The sequence below is a fragment of the Artemia franciscana genome, chromosome 16, assembly GCF_032884065.1.
Source record: "Artemia franciscana chromosome 16, ASM3288406v1, whole genome shotgun sequence".
Taxonomy (NCBI): domain Eukaryota; kingdom Metazoa; phylum Arthropoda; class Branchiopoda; order Anostraca; family Artemiidae; genus Artemia; species Artemia franciscana.
Genome location: NC_088878.1, coordinates 10,374,702 through 10,394,710, shown reverse-complemented (window position 1 = coordinate 10,394,710; position 20,009 = coordinate 10,374,702). Strand labels below are relative to the sequence as shown.

The 20,009-nt window shown below is 33.9% G+C and overlaps 1 protein-coding gene across 2 annotated transcripts in view; it reads left to right on the top strand.

Annotated features, from left to right (window-relative positions):
• LOC136037057 (uridine-cytidine kinase 2-like) overlaps positions 1–16,146 on the top strand; it is a 59,156-nt gene extending 43,010 nt beyond the window's left edge. The window contains exons 6-7 of one of the 2 annotated variants that reach the window (XM_065719491.1): positions 1,360–1,408; positions 14,245–16,146. In XM_065719491.1, coding sequence (XP_065575563.1) covers positions 1,360–1,408; positions 14,245–14,417 — 222 coding nt within the window. In that variant the 3' untranslated portion in view covers positions 14,418–16,146. Of the gene's footprint in view, positions 1–1,359; positions 1,409–7,128; positions 8,778–14,244 lie in introns of those variants that run through there. The other variant, XM_065719492.1, reaches the window with a different exon arrangement.
• Positions 16,147–20,009: the final 3,863 nt, after the last annotated feature.

The following is a 20,009-nucleotide window of genomic DNA, read 5'->3' as shown; positions in this document are numbered from 1 at the left end:
TGGTAATACTCACTACAGAAGCTGCAGTAGTTGCTGTGGTAGTATTGCTAGAAACAATAGTAGTCCCCCCCCCCAACATCCCTTTCACCGGATAAGGTTGAAATTTAAGATAAGAGCTCTGAGACATGACATCCTTCCAACACCAAATTTCATTAAGATCCGATCATTCCTTCGTAAATTAAAAATTCGTCATTTTTCTAATTTTTCAGAACTAACTCCCCCCCCCCCAATACTTCAAAGATAGCGGATCCGTTCCGGTTATGTCAATGACGTATCTAGGACTTGTGCTTATTTTTTCCATCAAGTTTCATACCGAAACTTGAAGAACTTGAATTAAGAGTTTCATACTCTTAAGTGTTTTCCAAGATTATAGGTTCCCCCCTCAAATCCCCCAGTGTCACCGGATCCAGTCAGAATTTAAAATAAGGGCTCTAAGACACTATATCCTTCCAAACTTCAAATTTCATTAAGACCAGATCACCCCTTCGTAAGTTAAAAATACCTCGTTTTTCTAATTTGTTCAGAATTAACCCCCCACCCCCAATTCCCCCAAAGAGAGTGGATCCGTCCCGGTTATGTCAATCACGTATCTAGGACTTGTGTCTATTTTTACCGCCAGGTTTCATCCCGATCTCTCCACTCTAAGCGCTTTCCAAGATTTTAGGTCCCCCCCCCCAATTCCCCACAATGTCACCGGATCCAGTTGGGATTTAAAATAAGAGCTTTGAGACACGATATCCTTCCAAACAATAAGTATTTATAATAAATATTAAGTATTTATTAATATAAAAAGTATTTATAACAATTATTGATATTATAGTAATTATAAATATTAATATTGTAAATATTATAAGATTGTAAATATTAAGTTATCAATGTATTTTAATTGTAAATAGCGTCTGTTTAATGACGTCAGTAAAAGACATCTAAAATTGTCTCTATAGAAGCATCTAAACTTTGCACAATTTGACTTTCTAAATATTTTGAAGTGGAAATATATTCATTTAATAGTAGTATTACAACTCCTCTAGTCTGATGTATCTCTTCGAGTTCATTTCGATTGGAGCTTACTTGAATTTAGAATTGATGTTAATTTAAATTTGAAAAATGAGTTAATTTAAATTAAATCAAAACATTTTAAATTCAGAATTAGATGTAAATAAGTAATTTCTTCAAACACAGGAAGTAGAACTACTGTTAGATTAAACTATTAGATAGATTCGACTTAGTCTAAACATTTTCCACTCTCTCATCCTCAGAGAATCAGACCGAATACTTTTTTTATGAAGACTGGTAGTGCCTTGTTTTTGCTGGATTTTTGGAATCGATTTTTATTCTTTTTATCTCTTAATTTTTCAGACTAAGAAATTTGCTGATGTAATTATTCCTCGGGGAGCCGAGAACTTAGGTGAGATATCTTTGATTTTTCTTTCCCTCCCTACCTAGTAAATAAAGTAAATATTATTCTTAAACTCCTGTCACATTCTCTCACCATGTTCGTAACCATAATAAATATTGTCAATTTGTATTGAAGATTTGTATTGAATTTGTGAAATTTGTATTCAAATGGCTTTATTATCTCTCGTATTGCTCTTTGTGTATCATATTGGAGAATTTTGTTTTTCTTGGGTAAATTTTTTTTGCTAAAGTTTAAAACGCTAAAGATTTTTCAGTACTTTCAAAAGAGCTATTTATTCTAATTAAACGGCCTTCAAAGAGCTTGAAACAAAATTTGAACTTAAGCATAAAGAACGAAGTATTAGCCAGGGGGTGAACCTCCTCATATATGAAATAATCTCTGTTCGTTTTAAGTGTTAATGTACCTCCTTACTTTCAGTTGAAAAAACTTTTTTTTTTATTTTAATTTACACTAAAAAGCTTATTAGAGACTTATGCAGAAGAGGAAGGTTTTGGGCTCTGAAATTAAAAAAAGAAGCATAACACTGTGGATTTATGAAATTTTTTGAAAAAGCGTAAAATATTGAAATTGGGAAAGTGGGCAAGGGCTCAAATTCCCTAGTAACTTTTACTATTGCACCCATATCGGGCTCCCTCTTTCTCTTTATGTTAATAATAAGTATTGTCATTTTACGGTAAACACGACTTCATTCGGCTTATTTTTCACGTTTAAGCGAATTTCACTTCTTATTCTAGTGAATATAAAGAATTAATTTGACATTAAGTTAATTTTATTTTTTGTTACTATTTTATGTTCAATTGGGAAGATATGTGGCATTAGCCAAATGGTACCACCCAAGCATCTACCTAAGGAGGGGGGATTTGGGCCAATCTCCATTCCAATTATATAGATTCTTACGATTTTGTTTTACAAGTGTAAACATTTTGTTTATAGTTCGTCTACTTTTGCATTTTCTTTTAAATCCGTCCCCTTCAAAATAAGTTCGTGTAAAGTCTAAAATGTTCCGTACAGTCCACTCATTTTTCCATTTCTTTGAATCCCTCCCATTCCCCCACCCATTGAAATGTCGCCTTTCTTTCGAAATAAATCTCTGCTTGAATATTTATTACAAACAAAAGCTCATTAGTATCGCTAGTATATATTAGAACCGCGAAATCATACAAATACTGAATCCAATCTTACATAGTACGGGAAACCTTGCTACCAATCTTACTTATCCTATTCCTTAACCACTAATCCTAATCACTATAATATTGGCCGTCTTGATTATTGACCACCCTGTAACAAAATCAAAATTTTGAATATGAGAAAAAATTGTCAACATTATACTGATCTTTCATAATTTCAAATATTTGACATTCATTGAGATGTTACTGTTAGCTTTACAGTAACGATTATTTTTTTTAGTGAATCCTTGTGTATGTTTATCCCAGTGCAAGTTTTTCCTCTGATTGGAATTTTTAATTATATCAGCTTTAGAGGAATACTAGAGTGGTTAGCACGTTGATCACCGGTGGTGTTAAGTGGAGGGAGGGAAGCTCTCTGAGTTTTTTGCTCCGCACCCTTAATTTTGAAAAATACCCTTTTTTTCGTATCTTGGTTGAAAAAATGGCTTTTGTTTTCGCTCTTTTTGGTAAATTGAAAGAAAAACGATAAATTGCTTGCTCCCTAGATATTGAACGATGTATACTTTGATATATCTGTTTTGTTCAAAATAGTCGAAAGAACATATAACAATGCCTCCAGGGTTAACTAAAGAAAACAGATCTCTGGGGTAGTGCTGTAAGTTATGTCCTAGGGGTGTACAAGATTTTTATGGAATGGGTGTTAGTATAAACATTAGATGGGGTTCACTTGACAGTAACGATGCAGAGGAATACTTGAGTGGTTAACACGTTGATCACAAGTGGTGTTAAGTGGAGGGAGGCTCTCCGAGATTTTTTGCTCTCCACCCTTAATTTTGGAAAATATCCTTTTTTTTGGTATTTTGATTGAAAAATGGTTTTTGTTTTTGCTTTTTTGGTAAATTGCAAATAAAAAAAAATGCCCGCTCCCTAGATATTGAACCATCGTTTCTCCCTCCCCATAATTTCCGTGATTGGACACCTACAGTGAATGATGGACACTACAGTAAAGATAGAAGCTATGGGGATTTAATCCATAGCACACAAGGAGTGATCTACAGGGAGGGTACGAGAGTATAGATAGAGACCCTCGGGGTAGGGCACCATAATGCAAATAGAGCACTTGGAGAGAGTTCAATAGTAGAGATAGAAACTCCCGGTGCTTGTCATAGTACAGATAGAGACCACAAGGAACGGGGGCCCTAGTACAGATAGAGATCCCCAGGGATGGAAACGCGAGTACAGATAAAGACCAGATAGAGATCCCCGGAGAGGGTGCCATAGTTCAGATAGAAGCCCCAGAGGGGAGTGGTATCTCCCTCCCCATAATTTCCATGTATGGACACCACTGTTGACTGTATTCATATTTTCAAAAACATTGGACTGTCCAAGTTAAATAAATAAGATTAACTACTATTAGAACAGGAAAGTTCTTCAGATACCTTTTGTCCTTGTGAGCTGTGTTGTTTTTGCAAGTGTTTTACAATTGTTAAATTTTTCACATTAAAACAAAAAAATCGCAAATCTCCTAGCAATTTATTTAAAAAAAAAAGGAAGGGTTTTCTCTATTTGAAAACTTCGTCCTAAATTCAACATGACAAAAAACTAGAGTCAAGGCATTTCATTTTTTTTTAATATGGGAATTTTATGTTTTTCCTGAGAACGCTTGTGCGTATGTTCTACACGGGTAGAGCTATTAGTTGTCGAATATCAATCTCATATATTCTGACATAGCCAGTTGGTTTTGAGAAGATAGAGAATTATTTCTATTACCTCCCTGTTTAAGATGCGTCCCTACCGTGGTTTGGGCTAAAACCAATGGTCGCACAAATCATGGCATAGCCAGCTGGCTTAGAGACAATCATCAATATTTGTGGCATGACAATCAAATTTCAGATGCGTTGCTGCCTTGCGTTGGGGAATTCGTTCTTAAACACATATTCAGTCCATAGAGAACACATGCTTATTATACAAAGCTCATAAAGTAATGCTCATAGTAAATTCAAATCTAGTGCAAATCTACGGTTGGCACCAACTATCCGTGGAAGGTCAGTTGATCTTTTTTTTTAGACGAAGAGGGCTGAAGTCTGTGATAGTGTACTTTAAGGCTTTTATTGTAAACCTTCCATAGGAGGTCCTTCGGATCAACATGGATGCTGAAACTACTCCCTAGCCTGTTTTTATTTTGAGTAATATATTTGTATAAGCGTGCAATATATGTGCTGATAGGTATCAGCTTCCTTCTTATTGCACATATGGTACCGTAGGGGAAAGAGTTCTTCCTTTTAATCGGCGCAGTGTGAGGAAACAAAGTTATGCTTTAGCGTAAAGGATTGTGAGAGGTTGGTATTCCCTCTTATAGCTAGGACAATCCTGCTTTATTGTGTAAATTAAATACACCCAAATGACTGCTCTCAAAGTAAGTAAGTAGTAGTAGTAGTAACACGGCACTAGACCCTTAAGGTCCAAGCCGGTGGTGGTGATCTCTGATTCATGGGCCTTCAGCCAGGAAGTGCAATGGAGGGCTTGGGGCCAACCATCCTGTGCTTTCACACACCCTTCCTGCTTACCTTCCCCAGATTTCTTCAGGTACCCAATTAGAGCTGGGTCGAATCTGGCTGAGCTTACAGAGTCACGCCACTGACCCCCGTCCCGAACTAAATAACTGGTCACGACTGGGATTGAACCCCTGCTCATTGGACAAAGAATTCCCACACCAGCGCGCCAACCACTCAGCCAGGACGGCTTTAAGGACTGCTTTCAATGACTTGTTATAGAACAAAAAAAAAAAAAAAAAAAACAAGATTAAAGACCGGAAGAATGAGGTGCCGGTAGACTCCCCATGTTTAGAATAAACCTAATTGTAATAATGAAAATGAGAATAAACTGAATTCAAAACAAGTTTTTCGTTAAATGAATGTAAAAAGCCATAAATTTATCGAGTTGAATGTATCAAAGAGAGTACTGTTTGGAGTGGAGTGGATATTGTATAATGCAACTTCGAATTTTTTGTTGAGGGGTGGGTCACTAAACCTTCCAAAAGAATATACAATTCGTTTTTTATGACTTTCGTCCGATAGGCTCTTTGAACATTTTTTCAATAAATGCCCCACAATGAACCTCTTCTACTTTTATGTGGAAATGTCGGGGTTTATTTATCGAAAGCTTTTGGGGTTCGGAGAACCCTTAAACTCGCCAGAGCTGCTTGGATTTGCTCATAGTAGACTTGCTCCAGCATTTCTTGGTGGAATGCTGCTAAAGAACAACCTGTCTGCATATTTGTACTTATCGTCAGTATATATATATATGGCTGAAGGGCCAAGAAATGGAGATCAGGACCGCCGGTTTGGACCTTAAGCGTGTAGTGCCTTCATACTACTTATCCTCATTAACTCAGTACAGAGAAGTCACTGGTAGTAAAGGTTAAAAATAGGAAATCTTTCAGCAATAACTTCAGTTTTAGATAGTGGTTTAGTCCCTTAAAGAAATTTTTTGATTTGATTTTCGAATATGAACAAAATTGGGATTCCATCGCAGTGCACAAGAAACTGATTTTTTGCGTTATTGGTCGTGCCTTATATATATAATATTCTATAAAGTAGCCTCAACGTGCAATGGAACTATTTGTTGTTTGTGTACACAGTCAATCTGCACAGTAATGTTGTGATTGATAGCAATACCTTTATTTGCATAGGTTGTGGTTGTAATCTCTTTAGGATCTGAGAGGTCTATATAACCCATTGAAAAATGTCAAAATTTTCATGAAGAATATTTACAATCGATATTCACTACGAGCTGGTTGACGCAACTCAAGGCTCATTTTTAAATTGGCTTAGCTAATGGCAGACCGATTTGCAATGAGATTCGTCGGGTTGAATTATTGACATTCGGAATTTTGAAATTCAAATGAATTAAACTCCAATTCTTCGTTCTGTAGTGGCATCATAGGATTGATCTCTTCTTGGTAATAGAGGACCCAGAGTTTGAACTCAGAGGCATCAACCTGCTGCAGGGTCGGAAATTTGATTCTGATGACAAGATTATGCGGAAGTGTCTTCATAACAGTCAAAACATGGAGAAGGAGAAATTAAGTTTCGATGCCGGATTGAGCTAGCTCTTGAATCTCGCCGAATTTTATTATGAATCGGTCCTGCTTTTGCTAAACCTTAATATAAACTAAATTACATTCAAAATAAACCTTAGCTCAGTGGTTACAAGACAAAAATGAATCTAGGTTTTGCATATTCAGAACTCGATTCAAAGTATGGGCTAATTCCATATTGATAGCTGAATCGTCAGTTCCCCGTTTTGCCTTGCTTGGATCGGCAAAAAAAGAACCCCTTGTGCAAAAAACTGCGCGTAGACAATAGACAGGTCGAACTTGGAAGGACATAGAATAGTCGGATATTTCCTCCGATTATGATTTTTGATATTTTCTATTCCGACTCAATAACCACCATTCTTTTTATAATTTTTATATTTGCATTAATCCCCAATAAGCTTGGTTATTGGTCTATTAAGACCAATAACCAAGAATTTTATAATGTAGGAACAAATTTGAAATATCATTTTTTCTCGTTCCAGTTGCAATTGACGTAATTGTCCTACACATTCGGGAAATTATCCGGATAAGAAACGGCAATGTTCTTCACGTTCGTGAGCTGTCGGTGGACAATGGAAGCAGCACGGACAGTGACATTTCACAATAAATTTCAATTTAACAAAAATACAGCTCAAAAAGCTCCTTCATTGTAAAATGTTTCTTTATACGCTGTGATGGAATCTTTCTTCTTCTATTTCAATTTTGTTAGATACTTGGAAATGTGTTTATTAACTGATAATAGGGGCAGCTGGTACAGAAATTGTAATTTTTCCGGTAAAAAGTAAAAAAAAAAAACAACTACAGGCTCCTTTGTGATTAAATATTCTTTTGTTACTTTGTATTTAATGACTTCATTTAAAATGTGTACCAAATTTTTTCTCGTATACAAATTCCAATTTAATTATAAAATTCTGTTATTTAGTAATTTTTTGTTCAAAGTATACATTCATTTATTTTCATTTTTATAATTCATTTGATTTTTTGTGTAGACGATGCTACAACTGAAGTCTTGATCCTAAAAGATTTTTTTTTCAGTGTCTTGTCTGGGGAGGGGCTAAATTCCAATGAATATAATTGATATCTTTTTCTTTTTATTATATTGACAATTAAAAAAACAAGTCTGTCTAAACCTTCTGCCTCTTAAGCCCCCCCCCCTCCAAAAAAATAAAAATAAATAAATTACCACCCTTTAAAAAGACCTCGCCCTATTTTATGTTCTCCCATAATTATCGCTTATTTGCGTCTGATAATTTATAAAAGTGAATAGGCTAATTCGACATGAGGAACTAGGCTATCCCCTTCGAGCATTAGAATTGACCATTTATCCAAAATTCGAAAAAAACACGTCAGGTTATGAACTTGTTGATTATTTAATCGCTAAAAAACAAGTCTCGAGTAGCCAAAATTTTGGATAGAGCCTCAATTGACCTTAAATAGTGACTGAATATATTAATTTTTCTGATTTTAATTTCCGGTGAGTTAGGGGGGGGGGGTGCAAAGATTTGGAAAAAAATGTCTGCCATAAAAACCTCGTGATTTATCCAATCCTAAATAAAACTGGTCCTGCTCAGGGACGGTCAGCTACTGACTGTATTACCTGAAAACCGAGTGAGTGACTACAGAGTGATTTCTGAATTACCATTTAGACCATTCCAGAATATTTAGTTTATTTTAGTGTATTTTTGGAGTGTCGACCAATCACTTAAGGTCCAATTGTGGCCCTTTATTTTTTCATCTTTGATAACTTTTTAATTATTTTTTGACTAATATTAATATCTCTCATTTGAACGATGCCATTTATTATGTAGTGGTAAACCATTAATCTGAAGTTTAAAACTAGGAAATAATAAAATAAAAAGTTCATTTTGATGCCGTTTCGTTTCTACACGGGTCTCCCAAGTGGAATTTCTACATGGGTTTTCCAAAAGACATAATTTACTTGGAATGACAGATTCACTTTGACTTCCAAACAAGAATAATAAGAAGAACCTAGTACTTGGTTCTGATGCCACCCAAATTTAGAGAAGAAAAATATACACCGGGCATTTCACCTGGATGATCAATAAGGCATCTTCAACGGAACTGAAGGAGAAAAAGACAGAAATCAAAAAAAAAAAAAAACAACTGAAAACTATATATAAGGGTCAAAACAAGACAAGAAGGTCATAAAATATAATTAATTAGTAAATTTGAAATTAAAGTATAAAATTATAAGTGAAAAAGAAAACATTGTAATTAAAAGAACGAGAAAACTAGAAATAATGCGGACTTAAGAGGAGTAAAGCAAAGAAAGAGGATAGAAAAAAAATCAAATGAAAGTTATCATAATGATAGGTCCAATTTTGTACAGCAAAATTATTTTTTCCCGTCCATTCTGCTGGCTTCGAGTATTTTTTACTTTGGTGTATTTTCATCCATTATTCACTGTTTTACATCTGTCTTGTTCTAGTTTTTCACTTATTTTTCTTTGGAATTTATTTTCACGCTTGATCAATTTAGCCTTTTATCTTTATTTGATCTCACAATTAAGTGCAAGTCTGAGCGGAGCAACAATTTAATCTATTACATACTTTTATAATTTTCACTCTTTTGCTTAAACATATATTATAGACTTTACTCATATAAAGTATAGGACTATATTTATATATAGTGCTCGTGTATAATATATGCTACATTTTTGAAGTAACAAGTTGATGATAAGGGAGGGTCGATCGGAAAATAAATATTTTTGAACAAAATAATAAAATGAAAGGAGAAAACTGCTGTTTAGGCATCTTATCTCATAACTAACTAACAACAGAACTTAGAGTCGTGCATAAAGAAAAAATACGTATAGCATGCTCTCTTGTGAGGGTCGGAAACTTTCTGACAGCATATTGAGAATAGTCCTAATTTCAGGATTCAGGTACCCATTTTATAACTTAATCATCACGACGCGAAACTACATTTATTGTCTGAGTTTTTCTCTTTTAATCATCAATCTTCACATCCCTGTTGTTTCATATGAATAAGCATATATATATATATATATATATATATATATATATATATATATATATATATATATATATATATATATATATATATATATATATATATATATATGCTTCCATTCAATGTGTTTAGGTTTGAACTCCGCATATAAATTTATATTTTGAAACTTAGTCGACTTTTTTAAAATAAGTTCACTAGAAAGACTAAACTGAAAATATGTCTTGTGTTCACGTCTGACTAATTTTTTTTATATGTTTTACTGTGATTTAAAGAAAAATTTAAAATTCTATTATTATAGAATGTTTTGTTTCTTTACTTTTTTAACGTATTGATTTGTAGTATTAATCAGTTATATAGATTATATATATTTGTGTGAAATATATTTTTGTGATGCAAACAATAAGATAACATAGTATAAGATTTGGTCTTATATCCAAAATAATTTTTTCAGACTCGATGTCCAGTCTTCGGGTATTTTAAGTTTGGTGTATTGCCACATCATTTTTTAAAGCATCCTTCATTCGCTCAATTCCATCCTTAGGTACTCTTGTGTAACTACCCAAATTTTAATAAATAAAAAATAACTTGATTACTGTGCGTTTCCTGAAATATTTTGGGGTTAATTGTCGTATTGTTGGAAGTAAAGATAGTAAAGAATAACTGAACGCTAAAAAGGATTTTAAAAAATTCGATAACAAGACTAAAAATCCATAAGTAAGTTGTCTATCTTCAAAATAATGAAACTTAAAATATGTAGTTCCAATTTCTTCTAAGGATTCTATTCAAATCATCGGCTTTTTAATATATGTAAGTTGATTGAAATATTCAATTGTGGTAAGCCAATTGCTTTGATCAGCTCTTCAAAATAGGAGTGTTGGTCAAAATTTACCCATTTTTGTAGCTTTTTTCGTTCCAAGGGTTTTTAGCTTTTAACATCTCAATTAATTTTGACTTTTAAAATTGTCAAGAGCTTCTTAAAGTGAATCAGGAAAAACCATGAGACGCACCCACTTGTGGTTGTCAGTGTTGTCACACCTCATGTGTGTGGATTTTTTTACTCTCAGATCTAATCAGTATCTCTTTTACCAGCGATGCAATTACAAAACACTTTCTCATTTTGATTTTGTCTCTAATAAGATTTAAGTTTCTATGTTGATTATTATAAACAAAGGCATGTTATTCCCAATTTTGGCTCAGTATTAACGTATTATGATGTGGACATAATTCGCATATGAATTATAAACTTCGTTTTTGATGCTCAGTATTTGATTTAGCGCAGAATTTAATCAATTGATTCGTTTAAAATTTATCTTTTTTTAAATTTTCTTGTGAATTTCTGTTTCACGGGTACGTTCAGTATTAATTTGATATCTACAATTAAGAGAGACCTATTTGAAGCTAATATATCATTAGAAAGATAAACTATAATTTGTTATAAATGACCATTTGTTTTTGTGAGAATGCAAGTGTACTCACATTGTAGTTTCAATCAAACTATAATTCTGTTAGAAAGAGACTATGACCTTGAAATGTGTACTGCCTTCCACTTTATGTGGAAGTGACCTTAATTAATTAAAAACAAATTAAAAATAGAACGTAGTCTAACTGGGTTTGGGAGTTTTCTCGCCTAATCCTCAAATAACTGTACATTTTAGGTCATGCTAAGGTAAAAACGTGTTATTATTTAGTGCTTACCCTTTCCAGAACGAAACACTAAGATTTTGAAAACTGCTTTAAAAATTATGAGACGCATATATCATTCCTAGAAACGTTTTACTTTTCCCAAGTTCCTCCTCCAAATGTGCAAATATTTACCCCAAATTATGCTCGATGATTTTTCATTACGCCGACTTCTTATCCATATTAATCTAACGTCCAACCAACAACGGCTACGAGAACAAGTGCCGGAAGGTGGAGTTGACCTTTGGAAAATCAATTGACTGTACATGATTTGGCTAAACATTTGCACTTTGGGGGGGGGGGGGGGTAAGGTAAAGCTGTGCGGTTTTGGGAATGCTATAAGTATCTTAAAAAAATGACAGTCCGCAGAATTTTAAAGTGTTTTTTAATACCTTGTTCGTAAAACATGCCTAACCGCTTTCATCTGAAAAAAGTGTTACCAATTTTGTAGCCTTTGCTAAATTATTTTCTATGTTTTTTTCTAAAAGGTATGTGTAAAGTGCCTTTGATATTTATTATTTTATATCTTTACATTACCAATTAAATTGCTGTTTTGAAGGAATGGCTTTATCTTGCATAGGCCACCACTCCCCTGCACCCATTCACACACACACAAGTAAACCAACCAAATGAGGAATAAAGTTTTTGCCTCCCACTTTTGATTTGTGACTTTTCTGTTTAATTTATGTTGCGTTAATGGTAAGTGGATAACACGAGCTCTTTGTTCTGTTTGCTCGCTCTAGGAGGAGTAAATGACTGAACAAGTGGTTACAAGAATTGGTAAAAATTTCCTTCATTCGTGTTAATATATTGTATAAACAAACAGGGTTATCTGTGGGAATTATTTCCAATTAAAATCTTGGGCGACATTTTGATACTGAAAAATATGACCGCAGTTTCTCCCTTGAGAGTATACTAAGCAATGTCCCTGACAACTCCACTTTTTTAATATTGTAATTGGTATAGGGGTACGAGTAACATCTGAAAAAAAATCCCTTGCTCTATAATATTATAAAAGTAAGTTCAAAATATCCACTGCTCGCCAGCCCAGGCTGTTTCTTGGCAACATACATCAAGGACAAATGCTGAGTTCGACGTGGAACCTCTGTTCCATGTGCTAAAACTGATAATTTCTACAGGGTATCGACAAAGTCTGGATCCATACAAATTTTGATATTTTATTTATTCCGGTTATAGATCGAATGATACCTTTGTCTAAAGAAGAAAGAATTGAGTTGATACTCTTGAGTGGTGGGAAAAGTTTGCGGGGGTTGAGCTTTCCCGGGAAATTTTACTCTGGATTTTACTGGTCCTTTGAATTTTTGCGTTTTTTTATCCTAAAATTATTGTAAATTTTAACCACTTAATCCGTAATCTCTAGACAGATTCCGATTTTCTGTGTTTACATTCAAAATAATATTTCCCTGAATCCTGGAACTTAAGGTCTTTTCCACTGACAAACCAGATCATAAAAACCATTATATTACAAGATCATAGAAAACGATTTATATTACAATTATTTTCTTTTATTTTTGTTTTTTTTTTATCATATTTACAACATTGAAAAATAGAAATAAATTTCCATTGGCAGTTTATTGAAAACTATATGTTTTTTGAACAGAACTCGGAAAGAACTTATAAAAATAAACTAAATATCTAAGATGATATTTAACTGTATTCCTTATTTTTATTTTCAATTTTCAAATATAAAAGGAAAAATTTGTAATATTTTCAAATTTGTAATCCGTTCCATTGGCAACCAGGAATGTTACTTCATTATCTAGATTGTGAATTTGACAACATACTTATACAAAAAGATTAAGGATTTTTGCAAGAGTTTGTTCGGGTTTACAAGTTTTTCTGTTCTATAATTCGGAATTTGACGGTTCAGTTTTATAAATTTTTTGTTCCACAGATAATTCTGAATCTTGTTTACAAGAACCTGGCTTGTCAGTGGGAAACACCTCTTATCATCCACTGAAACGTAAAGCCTAGTCATGTCGCTTATTAGATCACAAGGTTGTTAAAAAAGAAGAAAAAACATCACACAAATAGTCATTTTCATTTGCAGTTATGAAGCTTTTGTATTAATATTTTTCTGAAAAATGTTTGATTTTACTGCTACATAGGTATGTATGAAGAGGGCACTCTCCCCTTCCTGGATTCTCATAATTTCAAGCTGGGAAAGAGGACGCCGATAATAAATTTCACTTGGAGATCCAGGCCCCTTTTAACTTTGCCCCTTTGTTCTCTGTTCTAGTTAAACCTAGTCGGTTTTATTTTAGTGAAGGTGTTAATACTTTTGATACTATTATAGTACGTCAATTGATTACAATCGTATGTTTTACCTGGAAAAGTATCCCAAAAAATATACCACGTGGCACAATTGCAAAGTTTAATAGCTGTATTTTGGGAATACTAAAATCTGCTTTTCTTGAATTATAGCTTTGGAGTGTAGGACGGTTAGTTATAATATCGTAAATACCTTACAAACAGGTTTTTACGCAGCAAGATGGCTCCAAAGCCATCTCTCCAACTCCAAACTTATACAGTTTTTCTTATTTTCATATATATATATATATATTTCATAGAATATTTTCTATATTGTACTATATATATATTTCACCGTATTTTTTTGTAAATTCTCACGACATTGCATCAGTTTTGTTTGTGTGGTACGCAACTTTGAAATGAAAAAAATAATGGGATTTTTGTATTAGAAATAAAGTAGATGTGTCAGTACTTTTTATTTATCGTAAATGTCCCTGGTGTTTAATAGAATATTTGTTTTATTTGATTCATAATATTCTAATTAATAAGAGTTTGGAAATCATTTCAGAAACGGGTTTAGATCATCAGGGGTCAAGAAAAATCAGGGACAGTTTCATAGTGCCCTTGGTCCATTACAGTTTTTCTGTTTTTAGTTGCCATTGGACTCATTGTCCAACATATTCAAGATATTTTACGAGCAAGGTCAGAAGCGCCTGGCTTTGAAAGAAGACGAACAGTTAATTTCCAGCTATCACCAGAGGAGGAGGATTTGGACTTCAGTCAACACAGGCAGAATTCAGAGCCATGTTTGAGTAGACCTCATTAAGTACAATTTAAAGATGGTTTCTTTCCTTTTTTATCAATGTATATAATAAGGATATGTCATGCTAATAAGGAAGAAAAAGACATGAATTCGTTGATTGTTTTGTAGTATTATTGCTACTGCTACGGACTCGTTTAGATTTTAAATTATCTGTAGTGTAAAGTGGCCACCATATACATTGGTGGTCACTGGCTCTTCTTTCACCATGTTTTTAGATTCTGTCTTTCTCATCTACTGAAAATTTTCAGGTATATTTAATCACTTTAAAACCTTATTTGATCATTTTTGAAGCCTCGTACCATTTATTATTTCCTTGTAGAAATAGTCACTAAAACAGTTTTTTTAATCCTTACTTATTCTGTTGCTTTGCAATCCCTGCCTTCTTCCTGAGAGTTTGAAACCTGTTTTTTTAATCTATCATTCTCCTAATGTCATGACAGGTAAATCAAAAACAGGTCTGTTTTCGAAAATATAGGCCTATTGGAAGGATTTATTGTAATTTGAATATTTAAAATTTTTATTATTTGTTTTTTACTTAAATCTAATCGTAGATAATAAATTGCCGGAAAATCAAAAACTCGGCAGGTTCAGTGTTTTAGTCGCTGGATTTAGGACCATTTGTCTGAGAGGTAAAAGGTAAAGGTAAAGGATACGGCACTAGACTTTACAGTCCGTACCGCTGGTGCTGATCTCCGTTTCTTGGCCCTTCAGCCAGGAAGTGCAATGGGGGGTTGTCTGAGAGGGTGAAGGTTTGAATCCTAGTGTACCCAATTATTTGATTTGGGACGGGGGTCTGTGGCATTGGAATACGGTCCAATGCCGTATTCTTTATCTTACCTTTTTTTCATTATCACTAGAACATGGCTACAGCATATCAGCAGATGACTTTACCAGCTCTTGGTCAATTTGGGGTGTGTAGACCTCCACTTCGAATTAACGCGCTTGGCCAATTGCTTCAATCTGACGTCCTGTCTTCAATTTTGTTTCCAAAATGCGCATAAATTTTTTTTTTCAAAAAGGCTCTACATTGCCCTATCTCAGTAAGCCACAAACCTTCGCAAAATTGTTTTATCGCGTATGAGATACCATAAAAAATAACTTTGTATAAAGTCATATTAGGTTTTAGAAATATATCATGTCTATAAATACAAAGTTATAGAGTGTTAGTGATAGTCAGAACCATATTTTTCAGTTTGTCTGCTGTCCTGTGAAATATTTTTTTTTGTGGCACTTGATATTTACCAAGTGACATATAGCGATCGCAATCTCTGTTGATCTGTCTCTCCCGGTTTTGCTAGTTTGGGCACTTCCAGATATGCTAGAACGATGAAATTTGGCAGGCGTATCATGGACTAGACCAGATTAACTTAGAAATAGTCGTTATTCCGATTCTACCATCTGGGGGAGGAGTGGGGGGACGGTTAGTTCGGAAAAATTAGAAAAAATGAGGTATTTTTAACTTACGAACGAGTGATTGGATCTTAATGAAAATTAATATTTAGAAGGACCTTGTAACACTTCTTTTTTTAAATCACGACCGGATCCAGTGTCATTGGGGGGAGTTCTTCACTCTAAGCGTTTTCCAAGACTGGAATATCTTGGAAAACGCTTAGAGTGGAGAGATCGGGATGAAACTTGGTGGGAAGAATAAGCACAAGTCCTAGATACTTGATTGAGATAACTGGATCCGATCTCTTTGGGGGAGTTGGGGGGTCCTAATTCGGTAATTCGGAAAAATTAGAAAAAAATGAGGTATTTTTAACTTACGAATAGGTGATTGGATCCTAATGAAATTTGATTTTTTGAAGGACCTCGTGTCTCGGAGCTCTGTTTGTAAGTCCTGACTGGATCTGGTGATATTGGGGGGAGTTGGTGGAAGAAACCGGAAATAACCAAACTAGAATGGCTCTCTTTGGGGGAGTTTTAAAAAATTGGGGAGTTTGAATTCGGGAAAATTAGAAAAAATGAGGTATTTTTAACTTACGAACGGGTGATCAGACCTTAGTGAAATTCAGAGCTCTTATTTAAAATCTGGAATAGATCAGGTGAGAATGGAGGGAGTTGGAAGGGGAAACCGGAAATCTTGGAAACCTTGAAAATTGAGGTATCTTTATCTCAAGAATGGGTGATTGGATCTTAATGAAACTTGATATATAAAAAGATCTTATGTCTTAGATGATCCATTTTCAATTTGAATCGGATCCAGGGACATAGGAGGGGAGTAGAGGGGGAAAACAGACATCTTGGAAACCGGAAATCTTGGAAAATCCTGAGAGTGGAGAGATCGGGATGAAACTTGATGGGAAGAATAAGCACAATTTCTAGGTACGTTCTTGACATAACTGGACCGAATCCGCTCTCTTTGGGGGAGCTGGTGGGACATGCTAGGACGATGAAAATTAGTAGGCATGTCAGGGACCTGCACAAATTGACTTGATAACAGTCGTTTCCCTGATTCGACCATCTGGAGGGATGAAAAGAGAGGAAAAACTAGAAAAAATGAGTTATTTTTAACGTACTAATGTGTGATCGGATCTTAATGAATTTTGATATTTAGAAGGACCTTGTGTCTCAGAACTTTTATTTTAAATCCTGACCGGTATTAAGTCTCTGATTTTCCTTTTAAATCAATCTATTGATTCTTAGAATTTTGCTAGAGCTCATCCCATATGAGGTCTTGGCTCTTCCGACCTGGTCGCAAGTGCCATAGCTGCTTTTTATCCAGTTTTGATCATATCAAAAAGCCAAACAACAAAAATAAGAAGAACAATAGTGAATTCTTTTCGTAAGACAGTGGGAAACAAATTAGAATGAGTATTCATTGTTTTGTATTCTTGTTTTGTAGTGTGTTACCTTTTGAATCCCTACAGCCAAGCTGCCCTTTATCCAGTTTTGATCATATCACAAAAACAACAAAAATAAGAAGAACAATAGTGAATTCTTTTCGTAAGACAGTGGGAAACAAATTATAATGAGTATTTTGGTTCTATGTCCAAGGCCCGTCCTCAGCAAGACATAAATATATAAGAAGAAAAAACTTACAACAGGATACAATCAATATAACTAAATGAAAAACTTTTCAAACAGTCCCAGCATCCTTACCTCAGCGAAGTTCACCCAGGACTGATTGAACTTCGCCGAGGTAAGGATGCTGGGACTCTTTTGAAAAAAAATTCATTTTAGATATATTGATTGTATCCTATTGTAAGTTTTTCTTCTTATATATTTATGTCTTGCTGAGGATGGCTCTTGGACATAGGGCCGAAGTATTCATTCTAATTTGTTTCCTAATGTCTTGCAAAGAGAATTTCCTATTGTTCTTCTTGTTTTTGGTGTTTCTGATTGAAAGGCAGTGTGGTCTTCGTCGCTATTTATATCACAAAGACTTCGTCTATACATCATGTATAGTTTAAACAAAAAAGAATCTCTTAGGCTCACATAGGGCAGTTATTTGCAAGAAATCCCTCTCCCTCCTATGTGTTGGTATATATTGATTATATTCACATAAGTTCCATCATGCTTCTGAAGTTTTTTGTTCAAGCCAAACATATAATGAAAGAAAGTTTGATCGAAATAAAATGCAAAAGATACTGGTAGATCATACGAGAAAATGAGAAAAAGTGTATAAAATCTGAGATATCTGAAGTGGTATGGGCCCGAGAAGCCTTCCTGTTTGCATGACTATTTTCTAGTTTAAAAGACTTGTATATTTCAAAAGAATGCTAAATTAGAATCCCACCGAATTTCCAAGTACAGCATCCTTTCGATTGAAAGATAATAGTTTGAAGTTTGAGTCGTATTAGTATTAGATTTAAATAGAATACCAAGGAGTCAATTATTTGTAGGACTTAATTTCTATTTACTGTCGCCGAGGAATTTTAGTATTGATGCTAATCCTATTTTACAAATATTTGCTCTATCAATTTTTCGAAAAATCCTTTAGCTGTCAGAAAAGACAAATTTGAGTCTTAATTTGCCAAACATCCTTTTTGAGTTTTATGGATATGCTAAAATATATTTTCACTGTTCGAAAAGATGAATTTTAATCATAAAGCCTTCTGATAAGTAAAAGTTGTTTGTCCCTTTTTTTGTTATTTAAAATATATATGGGTTGAATGTAACTTTATTTTTGATGTAGAACTTGTATTTTGCAACAAAAAGTGCCAATAGTCAGTAATGTTTTTCGTCTATGAAAACTTTAATGACCTGTTTGTTGCCAATGAAAAAAAATAATCATATACTTGTTTTCGTCTGTGCATAATTATATTTATTGGGAATTTCAGTTGAAGTTGTCGTCATTATTTCGAAGTTCTTGTTTTGAACTCTCCGTAATCGTTAGTTTAGGAACAATTTTTGCTAGCTATCACAATAGTTTTATTCGAACTAATTTTCATAAAGTTTTCATACAGTTCTGAATTGCAGTTTTGCCTTCAAGATGTAAAACGGCTTGGTGGCAATTTTAGTTTAGATAATCTTCAAGTTGCGTTGATAATTTTGTTCTGCTGTTATTGTCAACAAGAAATAGAAGAGTATTTTAGTAATTTCGATTAAGATAATTATCATAAAGTTGTGTTGGTAATTTTTGGTCTGCTGTTCTTACCAATCCTAAATAAAAGATATTTCAGTAATTTCGATTAAGATAATTACCATAAGGTTTTCTTCTAATTAATTTTGCATATTTATTCTTTTAGAAATGAAAAAGTACCCCGTAATTTCAATTAAGATAACTACCATAAAGTGTTCTTCTAATAATTTTGCGTATATTTTCTTTTAGAAATGAAAAGTACCCAGTAATTTCAATTAAGATGACTACCATAAAGTGTTCTTCTAATCAATTTTGCATATATTTTCTTTTAGAAATGAAAAAGTACCCAGTAATTTCAATTAAAATGATTACCATATAGTCTAATTGTTAGTTTTAAAGTAAAACAATAATATGTACTTCGATACCCGGTGTTGGACCTCTATGTATCCAAAGTCAGAGCATTAGTTTGCTGTTTTTGGTACCCAAGGCAATTGAAGCTATTTAAAATCGGGGGTGCTGGTTGCTAATTTCGGTGTTCAGTGAAATTAATGAAGTAATTAAGATAAAGTGATAGTTTGTTCAATGGGATGAGTGCTTGTACAAACTGGTTTGCTAGGAAAACACTAGTCAATAATGTAATTTGAAAGTAAATTCGGTAGAAATTTTTGTCTATGAACTACCTCAAACCCCCCCTCCCCCTGCTCTACGAGTTAAAAATATAAGTTTATAAGTTTAAATATTTGTGTATTCTGCAAAATATCATTGGTTGCTCTAGCGGACAACGATTGTAGGAAAAAACTTCTCAGAGACTCCGCCTCCCGGAATAGTTACTCCAATGAGAAGGATCTGGGGTCACAACTTTCCCCTCTATTTGAAAAATGCTTTAAGCAGAAAAACGAAAAGGCTACCATCCTAGATTTTTGAAAATAACTTTTCAAGTCTTCATTAAAAAAAAAAATAATAAAAAAAAATTCTTGTCCCTCTTCCATATGCTCGTCAATTGGTGCCACTGCTCAGAACCAAACTCTAACACTGTCGTAACTGAAATCCTAGGGTACCGGAATTAGAAA